At 57.0% G+C, this 15,026-nt stretch overlaps 1 protein-coding gene across 6 annotated transcripts in view; it reads left to right on the top strand.

Moving 5' to 3' along the window:
* Positions 1-15,026, top strand: part of FLOT2 (flotillin 2) — a 31,336-nt gene extending 16,310 nt beyond the window's left edge. For 2 of the 6 annotated variants that reach the window (XM_063294941.1, XM_063294959.1), the window contains 9 exons: positions 3,017-3,107; positions 7,204-7,327; positions 9,728-9,846; positions 10,974-11,087; positions 11,187-11,306; positions 11,975-12,189; positions 12,645-12,828; positions 12,912-13,061; positions 13,393-15,026. In XM_063294941.1, coding sequence (XP_063151011.1) covers positions 3,017-3,107; positions 7,204-7,327; positions 9,728-9,846; positions 10,974-11,087; positions 11,187-11,306; positions 11,975-12,189; positions 12,645-12,828; positions 12,912-13,061; positions 13,393-13,431 — 1,156 coding nt within the window. In that variant the 3' untranslated portion in view covers positions 13,432-15,026. Of the gene's footprint in view, positions 1-1,364; positions 1,456-3,016; positions 3,108-4,242; positions 4,663-7,203; positions 7,328-9,727; positions 9,847-10,973; positions 11,088-11,186; positions 11,307-11,974; positions 12,190-12,644; positions 12,829-12,911; positions 13,062-13,392 lie in introns of those variants that run through there. The other 4 variants (XM_063294950.1, XM_063294932.1, XM_063294978.1 and 1 more) reach the window with 4 other exon arrangements.

Here is a 15,026-nt window from a genome sequence, read left to right as displayed (position 1 = left end):
AGACAAGGCTCTGGGTTTGCTGGGGAGGAGCCGAGGAGAAGGCCTCCTCCAGGGGGCGGCTGGGGTGTCCCACAGAAGGCGGGGGGCGAGGGGGTGGCGCCAAAAGGTGCTTCCAAGATTCCTAGGCTCCCCTTCACAAGCCTCCAAAGTTGCCATTTTGAAAACATGCGCAGAACAGAGAGGGCTCTTTTTCAAATCCTTGCCTGCCTCTTCTGCAGCAGCTCCGTCCGGGCTCCCTTTTGCAGAGGGTGACCAGAGCCCAGGAGAGGGCGTGTGGTGGCAGCTGTGTGTGCCCCTTTCCTCCACCCGGTTGTCCTTGGGCTGTGTACGTGGGGGAAAGGGTTGGACAAGACTTCTCTCCCCACAGCAGGAAGGGAGGGCCGTTCCTGGCTTCCAGGAAGGAGCAGAAGCATTTGTGAACGTGTGCTTGACAGGAGACCCTCCCCTCAGCCGCCGGCACTGTCCTGCTTGGACTGCCATTTCAAGTCACCCAGAGGCCCCAGGGGGCACTGGGCCTCTGCCTCCAGGAGGGTGAAGGGAGATGGACGGGTGGGGGTGGAGCACTTATGGGCCGGTTGGAGACAGACTGGGAGGTAGCCACTCAATCCAGGTTGAACCCAAGGAGGGGGGATTGGTCCCTGCGGGGGGCGGGGTCTCCCAAGACTTTTCCTGACCTCCAGGGCCGGCATTCCACATCCCCAGGGCCTCTGCACGGGAGAGGGCGTTGGCCTGGCATGCCCCTTGGCACGCTGCCTGCTGGAAGCAGAAACGAGGCCATGCAGGACTGCGGCGTGGTTCAGCTCCCTCCCCTCCCAGGCCCCTAGCGAGAGCCAGAATCAGCCAGGGCAGCTGGCCCAGGATCTGGGTTGGCCTGATGGCAAGAGTTTATTGGGGGCACAGTGCACCTGCCCCCCCTTCCCACCAGCCGCTCTGCGTGCTCGCTCGCTCTGCGAAGGTAGGTCAGGGCAGCGCAGAGACACTCAGAACAGGCGTGAGAAGGGAAATCAGAGCGGGGTCAGCGCTCAGGAAGCCTCTGGGGGGAAGCCCCTCACCAGCGCGCTCCCACCGAGGGGAGGGGCCGGATCCTGTCGGAGCTTCCTGCAGCCCAGCACCCCCCTCCTGGGTGTGTGGAACCATCCCTCAGCCCCTGCTGGAAAAGGCTGACCTCTGCCTGTGGGGGTGGGCTGGAGCACGCCCAGCAAAGCCAAGCAGTCCCCCGCTTCCTGCCGCCCTCCCTGTGCCCTGAACCCCCCCACCCCCGTCCACCCGCAGAGCCCTGTCTTTCCTCTTGGCAAGGGGTCCTGTTGCTCTCTCGTAACCGCCTTGTGTGTTTGGTGTCCCACCCCTTATTTATTGCTGCTCAGACTGTCTTTGGAGGTCATGACCATCCTTTGTCGCTGTGAGAATATTGAGACGTCGGAGGGGGTCCCACTGTACGTAACGGGGGTCGCACAGGTAATAATCCACCCGCTTCTAACGTGTCTGCCTAACACTTCTCCTTCCTTCCTTCTGTCCCACGCAGCACAGCAGCAGCAGCAGCAAAGCGGAGGACGACTCAGGCCCGCTTGTTCTCTGGCGGGCCCATCCCGGCACCGGCCCCCTTTCTCCCCCCTTTGCTCCCCCCTTCTGTCTTGGCTCTTGCTACCTGCTGTTGCCCTCCATGGTAACGCAGAGCGGCGCATGGCGGCTGCTCCAAGTCCGGGGCTCTGGCCCCGGAGGGAACGCGTCTGGCACTCGCTCACCTGGATGGCCACAGCCACTTCACAGATGTCACACAGTACCACGAGGCCAACCTGTCAGGGAACCGTCTAGGTGCAGCCGAATGCAGGGGCACGCCGTCCCACCTGTGTGCTAGTTCCGAAATCAGCAGAAGGCTCGGTCTTCCATCCGGCCAGGATGGTCGCCCCTGGCAGCAGGGGCCTAGGCTGTGCTCTGCTGCCCCCGCAGTCCCTGCAGCCCTGATGCCCAGGAGGCCGCAGTCAACCTGGGGCATCTGTTCATCTTGGTTTCCGCACAGGGAGGTCACCTGTCGCTTAAAAGGAAACACCCTCTCCTCCTTAAAAAACGGGCGGGGCTTCGATTGTGCTCTTGTGGACACTTGACTGTTTCACCCGTATCCTGCAGATACCCCTGTTGGCTGCTAAAATTCCAGGGCAGCCTGTTCCCCAGGGGAGCCAGGGTTTCCTTGTGGCTTCAGGCAAGCTTTTTGGCCCCCCATCTAAAACGGGGATCGTAGCAGTCTCCCGCTGCTGGTCAGTTCCGAAGATGAGCATAGCCAAGATCGTAGAGCTTGTGGCAAGGGTAGATCAGATGCCGGCAATGCTGTCGTGCTCCCTTGAAGGACGCGGCGTTCAGATACGCGGGCTTCGACTCCCGGAATTCCCCGGCCAGCATGCTGGGGAAGTCCACACGTCTTAGGGAATTCCAGGAGTTAAGTCCGCCCGTCTCAATGCTGCTGAGGTTGAAAAACACGGTGTTAGTGGATAGGCGTTCAAGGTTAATAAAACGAAGGAAGCCAGGATCGGACGCCAGTCTTCCAGGCCAGGCCCATCCACACGGCTTGCCACGGCCGCTTACCCTCTTGCCCAAACGGGAGGGCCTCCTTGATTTTCAGGTCCAGGGAAGGTGCCCCGCTGTGGCTCTTGGCCGTGGGAAGCTGCTGGGGCTGAAGCTAGAAGGGAGCTCTCGGCGCCGTCAGCCCCCAGGACAGTTAGAGCGGCCCTCGTGGGGAGCCTGCCAGGAGGGGAGAAGACACCGCGGGGCCCGACAGTCTGGTCTTCTGCCCCCAGCCTCCCAGCAGCACCTTACCGCCCCTGCCGTGAGTCGAGAGCCGCTCTCCGGCACGCCTCCCTTTCGGGGCTGAGGGAGCCTGGCGGTCGGTCAGCCCATGGAAGGCCTCTCGGCAGGGAAGCGTCGCTTCTGTGTTACCTGGACAGACGCAGCAGGTGGCCCCGAGCGAAGGGGACAGCTGGGCCAGTTACCTGGAAACGTGCCAATGTTTTACGTTTTTTGGCAGGATTTCCCTAGAGATAATGACGTTACAGCCCAGGTGCGAGGACGTAGAGACGGCGGAGGGGGTAGCTTTAACTGTCACAGGTGTGGCCCAGGTACAGTAACTCGAACGCCTCCTTTCAGGAATGCATGTCTCTGGTCTAACCTCCCTTCCTCACTCGCAGGAGGCGGCTCTTAACCCAGACAGAGGCGCCCTCAGCTCTCAAAGCACACCCTTTTCCTGAAGCTGGGGCTTCTCGTCTCCCCCCGCCCCACCGGTTCACGTGGCGCAGCGTCCACGTGCTGGGTGGGGAGCCCGGCTGCTGCTTCCACCTCGGGTCACCAAACCCTTGCTGCTTTCTGTGCATCGGGGCAGCCTCTGCCTGTTGTGGATTCTGCGTTGCTGGTTCTCGACACGGGGCCACGTTGCTTCTCCTGCAGTCTGAACGTTTTCCTCTCCCCCAGTTTTTAACTGGGTGTCTCTGGTGTTCGTATCGTGGTTGGGGCAGGTCCAGATCGAAATTGCTGCTGCTCTCTCCATCCACATGTTTATCCTGTCTCTGGGGTGCCAGCGAGCATGCAGGACAGCCCTCACCAGCTGCCCCTTCCTAGTTATAGCAGTAGAAAATGAAGGGCCTCGGTGGGGCCATTCCCTTATAAAACAGGCGTCTCTGCCCTTTCTCTGCGGGAAGGTGTTACGGGAGAGCGGCTGACTGGGCAAGGCCTCCCTACCAGCTTGTGTGGGCGCACAAAAGGGCAGCCTTCTTTAGCACAACTTCCTTGCTGTCTGTCTTTATTTTCAGGGGTTGGACTAGAGCAGTGTTTCTCAGCCTTGGCCACTTCAAGATGTGTGGACTTCAACTCCCAGAATTCCCTGGCTGGCTGGGGAATTCTGGGGGTTGGTCCACCATCTTAAAGTGGCCAAGGCTGAGAAACATTGCATTAGAGTTTTCATGAAATGAAGCAGGAAGGATGCAGTGAAACATCCCCGCAGATCAATGCTGTAAAAGTTTGGTTGGTGGTTCTGGGCGGGAGATGAGATACCGATGGGGGCCAAGGCCAGGCCGAGCTCCTCCGGCCAACGAAGGCCTCCCTCTGCCGTGGCTGCAGGGTCTTTCTGGCCAAAGGCAAGTGGAGGTTTTCAAAACTTGGTTTGTCAGCACGAGATCTGCTAGCTGGGAGATTGGTTAACAAACTGTTCTTGAATGACTCGGTCTTGGTTTAAGGCGCAGAGCAGGTCAAAATCCCGAACAGTGGGGCAAGGGGAACAGAGAGGCTTCATCTCTGCTCTTAGCCAGGCCACTGTCTGGGTGATTCAGGCTTCCCTTCTCAAGCCCCGGGCGAGCAGTCCTCGGACACGGTCTGCCAGGAAGCCGCCTTGCGGAGACCCAGCCGCTCTTGAAGCGGCCGGGAAGAGTGCAAGACCAGCTCGCCAGAGGAGACCTTGTGCAAGAATTTCCCCGCAGGTGGTGTCCTGGGCATTCACTGACCTCTCAATTCACTGACCTCTCAAGGAGCTGGCCTGGAGGAGGGTTTTCGGCACGACTGCGGTTATGCTGCAGTGCTGTCCACCGGGCTTTCCTTGGGACCAGCGATGAAGGCCCTCCACCACTCTCCTGCTGCCCTGGTTGCAGAAATAGCAGTGAATGTAGACATGGATGGCTGTACCAGGTACTTCTGGCCGTTGCGTAGCCCTGACTGCGATGGCTAATCCTCCTGGTCTTCCCTACTGACGTGGCCCGGCGGTTTTCCCAGGATCTCCCCATCCCCTCCCTCTGTGTATGCTTAGCTGCTTCAGCAGAAACCGGGGTGGGGTGGGCAGGATGGCGGCCCTTGCTAAGTGCCTGGGTTCCTTCTGTCTGGGTTCTGGAAAGACGAACAGAGCCTTCATAGCCATTACCCGGTTCCCGCTGCCCTGACTTGAATGCCCCCTTTGTGGTTGAGTGACCTGATGGAATCAGGCCGTCTGCAGGGTCAAGAGCTGTGATTCCAAAAGTCTTCATTTTCGGAAGTCACCCCTTTGTTCTGGAAGAGCGACTCACCAAATAGAGGTAGTCCTCGCTTAACGGCCATTCGTTTAGTGATGGTTCAGACTCACGACAGTGCTGAAAAAAACAACTTACAGTATGACTGGTTCTCATACTTAAAACCATTGCAGCATCCCCATATCACATGATCACAATTTGGGCGCTTGGCAACCAGTTTGGATTTATGGCCATCGCAGTGTCCCATGGTCACGTGATCACTATTTTTGACCTTCCCAGCTGGCTTCTGGCCAGGAAAATCAGTAGGGAACTGCATGGTAACTACCACAAGGTTTGCTTAATGCCTGCAGTGATTCACTTAACGACTGCCTCAAAAAAGGTTGTAAAATCAGGTCAGATTCACTTAATGACTGCTTTGCTTAGCAACCAAAATTCTGGTCCCAATTGTGGTCATTAAGCGAGGGCTACCTGTAGTGCCAAGGCCATGTCCCTCTGTGGTACTTCATTCATGTACCTGGGTACAGTTTTCAATACCTTCTAGTCGTTTTGCCATTGTCTTTCAGTTCTCTCCTAGGCTTTAAATATATGGTCTGTTTTGAGGACAATGTTTTTACCAAGCCAGATAAAAATAAAATTAAGAAAGCTAAGGTGGGGGGCGCTGTAAGGCTGAGAGGTGGCTCCAAAGTTGAAGAGAGAGAAGCCAAGGTGAACTATGATCCGCCCTCTTCCTCCCCCCGATCCACTTTCTGACCACTCCTCCCTGCACAGTGCAAGAGAGCCCCTCGTATGCCGGGTTCATTTGCTTGCCTGGATACCGAATGGCTCCACTCGGTCTGCATCCCCAGCAAAGTAATCTGTGGCCCTGGAAGGCGGGGGCTGGCATGGCAAAGGCCACCTCTGCTCAGGGCAAGAGGGAGGGTGGGGAGAAGACTCATTTGTTAGGCCAGCTTGCTTAAACTAAGGGGTGCGAGAACAGCGGCAGTGGCTTGCGTGGGGGGCGGGAGAGGCATAAAAAGGGATTCTTCCCACGGTATTCTGGTACTAATGTTTACATATAGTCCTCCACTTATGACCATTCGTTTAGCGACCATTCAAAGTTATGACAGCACTGAAAAAAGTGAGTTGCAACCAGTCCTCACACTTAGGACCATTGCAGCGTTTCCCCCACAGTCACATGACCAAAATTCATGTGACAACCAGCATTATTTTATTTTATTTTATTTATTTTATTTTATTTTATTTTATTTTATTTTATTTTATTTTATTTTATTTTATTATTTTATTTTATATTTTATTTTATTTTATTTTATTATTTTATTTTATTTTATTTTATTTTATTTTATTTTATTTTATTTTATTTTATTTTATTTTATTATTATTTATCCAATTTTGCCACCGCCCATCTCCCCCCAAAAGATTTATGATAGTTGCAGCATCCCGAGGTCACACAATCGCCATTTGTGACCTTCCCAGCCAGCTTCCAACATGCAAAATCAATGGGGGAAGCTGGATTTGCTTAATGGCCAGATGATTCGCTTAACAACTGTGGCAAAAAGGTCATAAAATCGGGCGTGGTCATGCCTTACGTAACAACTGCATTGCTTAGTGACTGAAGTTCTGGTCCCAATTGTGGTTGTAAGTTGAGGACTACCTGTACATGGTCTAGTTCATTGTTTCTCAACCTTGGTAAATGTAAGATGTGTGGACTTCAATTCCCAGAATTCCCCAGCCAGTTTCTAAGGCGGAGAAATACTTGTCAAGTTAATTGGAAGTGCTCTGGAGCAAAAGGATTGCAACCACCCACTTTTGTGCCTGGGGGGCCCAGGGATGCTGCATGCTGCCTGGGCCCCGAACTCTGTCCGGCCGGATGGTAGGGGAAGTGTCCCTTTGCTCCTATCCATTATACCACTTGGACACAGCAGTCGACAGGCCCGTAGGATGTTCTCCCTGGATTCAGTTTTCGTCTTGGCACTGGTGGGCAGCCTTCCCCCTTTGCGTTATTCTCATGATTCGTCCCCCAGATTGGAACATCCTGAAAGGGATGCCGGCTGTGGGGTTCCCTCTCCTGGGGCTGGTCCTCAGCAGCCCAGCACAGCCACCCCTGGGAGCCAGGGGGCCTAGAAGCCAAGGGAGTGGCAGCCTCTCCTTCTCTCGCTGGTCCGCTGCGCCTTCTGCCCCTTCGCCCGGGCAGGACTTCCTTTCCATTCTGTCTCCGTTTGGCCTGCAGGTGAAGATAATGACTGAGAAGGAGCTTCTGGCAGTTGCCTGTGAACAGTTTTTGGGGAAGAATGTGCAAGACATCAAGAACGTGGTCCTGCAGACACTGGAGGGGCACCTTCGTTCCATCCTAGGTGTGTATTGGGGGGGACCTTCCTCCTCCCCTCGTGCTTCAGTCAAGTCCGTGGAGCAGCCTGTGTGGGTCAGGCGTTCAGGCCGTTCGCTTTGGGAAGTCTCTGAGCGAAGAGCCGGGTGTTCTGGGGAGGACACCGTTGTCCATGCTGTCAGAAAGCAGGAAAGAAGATCTGGGTTGCCCCAGTCCAGCCGGTTGGACAGTAAGATGCTAGAGCAGAAAGTGGAGAGATTGGCTTGGCTGTACAGGTAGTCCTCAACTTATGGCCATTTGTTTAACGACTTCGAAGTTACGACAGTGCTGGGGAAAGTGACCTGCGAACAGTCCTCGCACTTACCACCGTTGCAGTGTCCCTGTGGTCACATCATCAAAATTCAGGTGCTTGGCAACCAGCATGTATTTATGATGGTTGCAGCGTCCCAGTGTCAAGTGATCACCATTTGCGACCTTCCCAGGGAGCTTCCGACAAGCAAAGTCGATGGGGGAAGCTGGATTTGCTTAACAACCCAGTGATTCACTTAACGACCATGGCAAAAGGTTGATAAATTGGGCATGACTCACTTAATGACAATTTTTATTCAGAGGCAGAAACTGCAGGTTGCAGAAACTTAGGCCTCTGAATAAAATTTGTTAGTTGGAAAAAGGGCCACCAGGCTTCTTTAGAAGTCAGCAAGGATTTCTTTGGAAGGAGGCATTAAACGGGGTGCCGCGGGTTCGGGGCCGTCAGCTTTGAGAAGCAGCCGTCTTTCAGGCCAGCAGGGCCCGTCTTGGTGCCCAATCCGTGAAGCCGGACGCAGGGGCTGGACTGGGGTCCTCTGGAGGCGATCCAGGGCTCTGCTGCGCAGGCAAGGCTGGCTCTGCGAAGTTCATGCGACACGCAGAAACCTGATCTGTATCACGAAGCTTCATTCCTGTGTTCTCCTGAGATGCTCCCTGCCCCCGATAAGCTGTTTTGTGGCATTAGAGGGTGAGAGCCCCCCCCATTGTTTTGTTGTGTGTTTGCCGTTTTAGCTTTTGTATCGATCATTCGTTGTTAGTGCTTCTGCTGCTGCTTTTTGACTTACTGCGCGTTTATCTGGTACGCTGCCCAGAGTCGCACTGAGATGGGCGGCCTTGTAAATCTTGAAACAAACAAATAAATGAAATGTACTGGCTTGCAAAGCACACTAGCCGAACCACAAGCTGCCCCCTCCCTGTTAGCCTGGTCTAGCTTGTGGGGCCGCCAACACAGGGGTCTCGGGAGGGCAGCTCCCCAGGCCCCGCAGCGGCTGCTCTGGTGCTCAGGCCCTCCCTCTTCCCTGCTGCTGCAGGTGGGCAGAGGCACTCCCCTGCCCCCGGCACAGGGATGCCCTCCCTACCCAGCCAGGGGTGGAGCAGGGGCCTCCTGGAGATGGGGGTTCAAGCCCTGCTCCACTCCTCTGAGCAGCAGAAGCCGGAGAGGCCGGCAGACTCGTCCGAACTTCAGCCGGACAAGAACGAGCCTCTGTCCCACAAACAGAAGGCCTGGAAAGTGGGGGGAGGCTTGAGGAACAGATTTTAAAAGGGATTAAAAGCCACCGTACGAAAAGGGAAGCGGCGAAAACCAGCGTTACTCATAGGCTGAAAAAGTAGCATATCCAACGGGAAAATAAATATGTAGAAGCAATCAGAATTAAAAAAACATGACATTTCACTTTCTAGAGAGGTCCTTTTTAAAAAAATAGCGTTATAATAAGTTTTTAAGGCACCCATCCCATATTTGTGATAGCTTGTAAGTGGCAAGAGGTGATATTGAAACAGCTAAGCAAGGTTGCTTCCCTTTAGTTGTTGGATGGGAGACCACAAGGAAATCTGGGGCTGTTGGCTAGATTGCGGAGTTGAAAGAAATACCCCGAAAGAAGGCAGTGGCAACTCCTCCGTTTGTGGCCAAAAGCGCCTGTATGTACCTGCTCTGTGTGTCCCGCTCCTTGTGGCGCCTCTGCTCTCCATTTCAGCCTCTTCTACAGATACTCCCTTTCCTTCGACAAAGACCCCACTGAAAGACGGGGGGGCCTCCGTCCTTGTGCATGCCTGCCAACCCGGGTGGGGAGTCACAGAGTGTCCTAACAGCCAGGAACCACGCTGAGACAAGGAACAGGTCTCTAGTGTTTTATTGCTGCTACATAACAGGAAAATCCTACCAAACTGAAGAAGCGTGGGAAAAACCCAGACATATAAACCCCAAAGGTTAAGGCGGTCCCGATCTGTGTCTCTTTGAATGGCTGCCCAATTCCTCAGTGCTACGCATGCGCTTTACAGCCTGGATGGGAGCCCCCTGCTCGCCATCCTTACTCATGACACAGAGAGTTGCTGCTCCCCACCCTGTCAGCTGCCCTGCCAGGGGGTGGGGGTGTTTCCTCCGCCAATTCTCTCTGCCTTGCAGGGACTCTGACCGTTGAGCAGATTTATCAGGACCGGGACCAGTTTGCGAAGCTAGTGCGAGAGGTGGCGGCGCCGGACGTGGGCAGGATGGGGATCGAGATCCTCAGCTTCACCATCAAGGTATGAGGGGATCGGGGCAAGGCCAGCCTTCAGGCAGACCCGATTACTCTGGCGCCAGGCCCTTCTGGACCATCTGCCTGGCCACTGGTCCCCACCCCCACCCAGTCTCTTGCTGGCTGGGCATTCTGCAAATGCCATCCCAGCACACAGCGTGGAGGCACTTGGGGTGTCCCACCTGGGGATATCAAGCTGGTGATCCTGCTTGGGCTGATGGGCAAGCTTGGAATTTGGTGTGAGCGCTCACACAAAACAGTCGCTGTGGCGGGTGCAGTCAGGGACAGTGCGCCCATTCTTCCCAAGGCAAACCAGGGGGGGTGTTCCTCCCCCAGAGCCCCCAAGATGCTCCCCACAGCCTTAGCTTGCCTTGGTCTTCTTTTCTGGGCAGATAGGCCCACCTCCCAAGGAGCCCCCAGATGGGGCTTCCTACCAGTGCCTGTGCAGCAGCCACCGCCTGGGGCTGAAGAACAGAGTGCCAGGTGTGGGCACAGCTGCTTCCTGCTCCCTAGCTTGGTTCTCAGTCCAAAGAGTCTTTTAAAACGAAGGCAAGACAGAGCTTGGTGGGAGACAAGAAAACCCGCTAGCCATCCACAAGGGGCTTGAAAACATCATGGTGGCCACAAACAGTGATTGCAGCCCCACCCGTTTTCTTACACGGGTTCCCACCTGCCACAGGTGTCCATGTTGCTGGCACGTTGATGCACCGTGTTGCTTGCTTGCGGCGCTGTTTTATGACCAGGAGACCTTTGAATCTACAGAATGACTGGCTTTGGTGGGACACGGGCAGTGAGCAGGGCAGCTCAACAGCCGAACTGCAGGCCAGCACGGGGCTCTGTTTCGATAAAGACTGCGGCCTCGCAGAGTGGAGCATCCCAAAGTGCCAGCACCACGCTGCCCAGGGGATGAGAGACAGGAAGGCCCAGCCAACAGGAGGGGGGCAGAAGCACTCCCAGGGGTGTAGAGCGTTGTGTGGCTGGAGGGAAGGAGAGGGTGTGTGTGCAAAATGTCCCTGTTCCAGGAAGGGCTTTCTGGGGACGGTCCCTTCTGGAATGCGCTGGTGGGACATTCTGCTCGCCCCTGAGGGGGACCCAGGCCAGACCTCGCTTTGACCCATCTTCCTTCCCCTGCAGGACGTCTACGATAAAGTCAGCTACCTGAGCTCGCTGGGAAAAACGCAGACCGCTGCAGTCCAGCGAGACGCCGATATAGGCGTGGCCGAGGCAGAGCGAGACGCCGGCATCCGGGTACATTGAAGCGAGCGGAACTCCTTGGCTCGCCTGCCCTCTTTCCTGGAGGCTCTGGGGGACCCCGCTGAGCCAGACTTGTGCTTCTTGTCACCGCAGGAGGCCGAGTGCAAGAAGGAGATGCTGGACGTGAAGTTCATGGCGGACACCAAGGTGGCGGACTCCAAGCGGGCCTTTGAGATGCAGAAGGCTGCCTTCAGCCAAGAGATCAACGTCAAGGTGGGCTTCTCTTTTGGTCGCAAGGGCGGGTGGAGAAAGAGCTGAGAGCTCGTGTCAGGAAGCCCTGAGGACCTTTCCTGTAAGCCCCCTTTATGCTGTAGATCAGCATTTCCCAACCTTTTGACTCTGGAGGAACCGTTGAAATATTTTTCAGGCCTCAGGGAAACCTGCACTTTCAGGCTCAAATGTAGGCCGGAAGTTACGAAATTATTATATTTGTTCCCTCTGTAGGCCTGTGTAGGTGCATTGACAGTGTTCTTAAACTAAGAATAAAGAATGAAACTTTCCTCTTTCATGTGAAGTGGCCCGAATTTGAAATAAATTTTTAAATTGTGATCTCCCAGGGAACCCCTGGTGACCTCTCGCGGGACCCGAGGGTGCCACAGAGCCCTGGCTGAGGAACCCTGCTTTAAAATTCCAACCTTGGTGGGGGGACAGGGCCAAACGGAAGAGCAAGGGGGCAGCAAGAATTAGTTTTGGGGGGGATCACAAGCAGAAGATGCTCTGTTTAGTTGGCAGGGAAAAACCTGGATAACAGAACTGGGTCAGGGGAAGAGAAAAGTTGGGAAGGTCCCCCCGGGGCTCCAGTTCTGGGCAAACTGGTAGGCTTAGCGGTGGGCATTCTCTGGCCCTGACCTCGTTCTGCTTCCACGGCCTGATCTGGACAGTCCGCCGAGGCCCAGCTGGCCTATGAGCTCCAGGGAGCCAAGGAGCAGCAAAAGATCCGCCAGGAGGAGATTGAGATCGAGGTGGTGCAGCGCAGGAGGCAGATTGATGTGGAGGAGAAGGAGATTGTCCGCATGGACAAGGAGCTGATCGCCACCGTCCGGTTGCCCGCGGAGGCCGAGGCGCACCGTATGCAGGAGATCGCCGAGGGGGAAAAGTGAGTGTGTGGCGGAGGGCAGGAGAGGGTTCCCTTGCTCTGCAGTGGGGACCAGGCTCCTCCCACCCCTGCTTTATAGTAAGAATAACCCCAAATCCCCCCATGTTATCAGATTCATAAAATCGCCACCATTTCTCTCCTGGACTGTTGGAACCCTGGCCTGAGCGGACATTGCTTAGAACAGTGTTTCTCAACCTTGGACACATTCAGGTCCATGGACTTCAACTCCCAGAATTCCCCAGGCAGCATGGCTGGCTGGGGAATTCTGGGAGTTGAAGTCCACGCACCTGAATGTGGCCAAGGTTGAGAAACACTGGTTTAGAACATGCCCACCTTGGAAGACTGAGCCATCCACCGTCTCCCTAAAATCCCTGCCTGAGAAGGGGCGCCTGGGTCCTTGAAAGTGCCACCTCACACCGGGGGTGGGGGTTCCTCCCATCTTTTCCTCTCCAAAGGGTGAAGCAGGTGCTGATTGCCCGTGCCGAAGGAGAGAAGATTCGCAAGGTCGGCGAGGCGGAGGCCCTGGTGATCGAGGCCATTGGAAAGGCAGAGGCCGAGAAGATGAAGCTCAAGGCGGAGGCCTACCAGCAGTACGGAGAGGCGGCCAAGATGGCGTTGGTGCTGGACGCGCTGCCCCACGTGAGTCCCTGGCCCGGGGTGGGGGGGCAGGAGCGCTCCCTTCCTCCTGGCGTGCAGCTGATGAGCGTCTCTGCCCTCCGCAGATCGCTGCCAAGGTCTCAGCCCCCCTGTCCAAGGTGGACGAAATCGTCATTCTCAGCGGAGAGAACAACAAAATGACCTCTGACGTGAACCGGCTCTTGGCCGAGATCCCGGCATCGGTGCACGCCCTCACCGGGGTCGATCTCTCCAAGGTGAGATGGGGAGCAGGGTCTCCTCCTACGCCCCCCCCGCCCTCGACTGGGAGGTCCGCAGCTTTGGATGCGGGCGGCCGAGTGGGGCCCTGGGAACCTGGCTGCTGGCGCTGGGGTTCCTCGGAGCGCGCCTGGGGAGACAGGCCTTCCCCTGCCCTGGAGGTTAGAGCTCTTGAAGAGCTCGACGGGGGCAGGGGGGGCTCTGTTTCCTCCACGCCTCTCGTGGGCGTGCCGTAGCGATGCAGGGAGGGGCCCCGGGACTGGAGGCCTGGCCAGGGCCCCCTTTCGTGGCTTCGCTCAGGGTCCTGGTGCTGCGGCTCTTGCCCTGCAGATCCCGCTGATCCAGAAGGCAACCGGAGTGCAGGCCTGAGTCGCCGGCTGAGGACGCGCACCCCTCCCCACTATGCACTTCCACCGACGGCCTCGTCTTTCAGCCGGGGAGGTGGGGGAGCCCCTCTCGGGTGCCTTAATCGTGGGAGGACCAGGACAGAGCACGGCCGGCCCCCGGTCCTTGCGTTTCTAAGAGAAGTTGTTCCCGTTTTGTATCTCTGCTCTATGTCGTGCTAGCCAACACGTCCCACCCCCGTGCCTCGCGGATTTTGTGCCTTGACTGCCTGCACCCGCCCCCCCCCCACGCCCCCCCACGCACTGTTGCTTGGACAGAGGTAGGCCCCTACTCAGAGGGGCCAGATATGGGCCTGGCACTCAGCGCAACCCTGGCTGAGGGCCACACCCCGCACCTGCCAGCACCCCGGGGGTCTCTGCCCTCCCCTCTGCTCCTCCAGTGGTGTCAGTGGGCTGTCCTTGGGCCCTGCCAGCCAAGGGCCTGTGTGCCAGGCACTGGTGCTCAGGAGAGGAAGCAGGGGCAGGGCTTTACCAGCAGCTCTGGATGTGAGCTCCACAGGCCACCCCCTCACATTGCATGTCCCGTGCTGCCCCCCAATGCCTCAGAGCGCCGCCCCCACACAGCATTCTGTCTCTGGATCGGGCCCCGTCTTTTTCCAGTCTGCCTCGCGACGCCTGGTCTTCCGGGCCCCAGGGCCGCCTTCCACAGCTTCGCCCGTGTCTAGAGTGTAACCGCCTACCCTTTGGCCCAGACTGGTCCGTCAGTCTGGATGGAAGAAGTTGCGCACTGGGACCATCTCCCTCCTCCGTGCGCCTCTGGCCCCTGGCAGGGGAGGCTGGGGGCTGAAGACCCACCCCCACTCGGCCCTGCTCCTTAACGGCACTCTGGTTTTGATCCGGGCAGGCTCCTGTGGGCATCCTCGGTCAACTTAGAGTGCCAGCAGCCAAGGAACCGGGGTTGTCTCCCCGCAGCTCTGGAGCTGAAACAGCAAGCCCCTTCTTCACACCCTGTTTTTGGGAGGGGGGCTGTAGCAGCCCCTCCCCTTGGGGTTATGCCCATCTGAGAACGGCTTTGGGCTCTGTGCCAAGGCTGGAGGGAAGCCCAGGCCCTGAGCAGCCCTCCCTGCAGCTGCCTGCCCTCTTTTGCAGCAGGCCCAGCCAGGCATGCTTGCTTGCTCCCTCCCCCCCGTTTGTGAAAGGCGTTTGCTTGTCTCTTGGGGGGGCAGCTTGCCCCCATCTCTGCTGTGAAGGCAGAGAGGCAGTGGAGGTTCCAGGGGACCTCGAGGTTCTCCCTCTCTGCCGGGGTCGTTACCTCTGAGGCTGGAACTGGGTCCCTGGCGGTGGCTTGTGCTGAGGGGGGGTCACTGTGAGGTGGGGGTTCATTTTGGAAGGCTCGACTCCTCGCAGGGCCTGCCTGCACAGGCTCCAGCATTAGTCAAGTCCTGCCCAGCCCCAGCTCCCCTCGCGCAGCCCGTCAGCCTGCCCCTCCCCACTGCAGAAGCCGCCTGCTCCCCCCCACACACTCCTACCCGCTTGGGCGTGGTGCATGGCCACTGGCCAGGGAACTCTTGTTTAGCCAAATGTGAAATAATAATGGACAATAAACTTGTTGTGATCTTG

This window comes from Candoia aspera, chromosome 1 (genome assembly GCF_035149785.1).
Source record: "Candoia aspera isolate rCanAsp1 chromosome 1, rCanAsp1.hap2, whole genome shotgun sequence".
NCBI lineage: Eukaryota > Metazoa > Chordata > Lepidosauria > Squamata > Boidae > Candoia > Candoia aspera.
The sequence above is the reverse complement of the archived record's forward strand: the minus strand, read 5'-3'. Positions and strand labels throughout refer to the sequence as shown.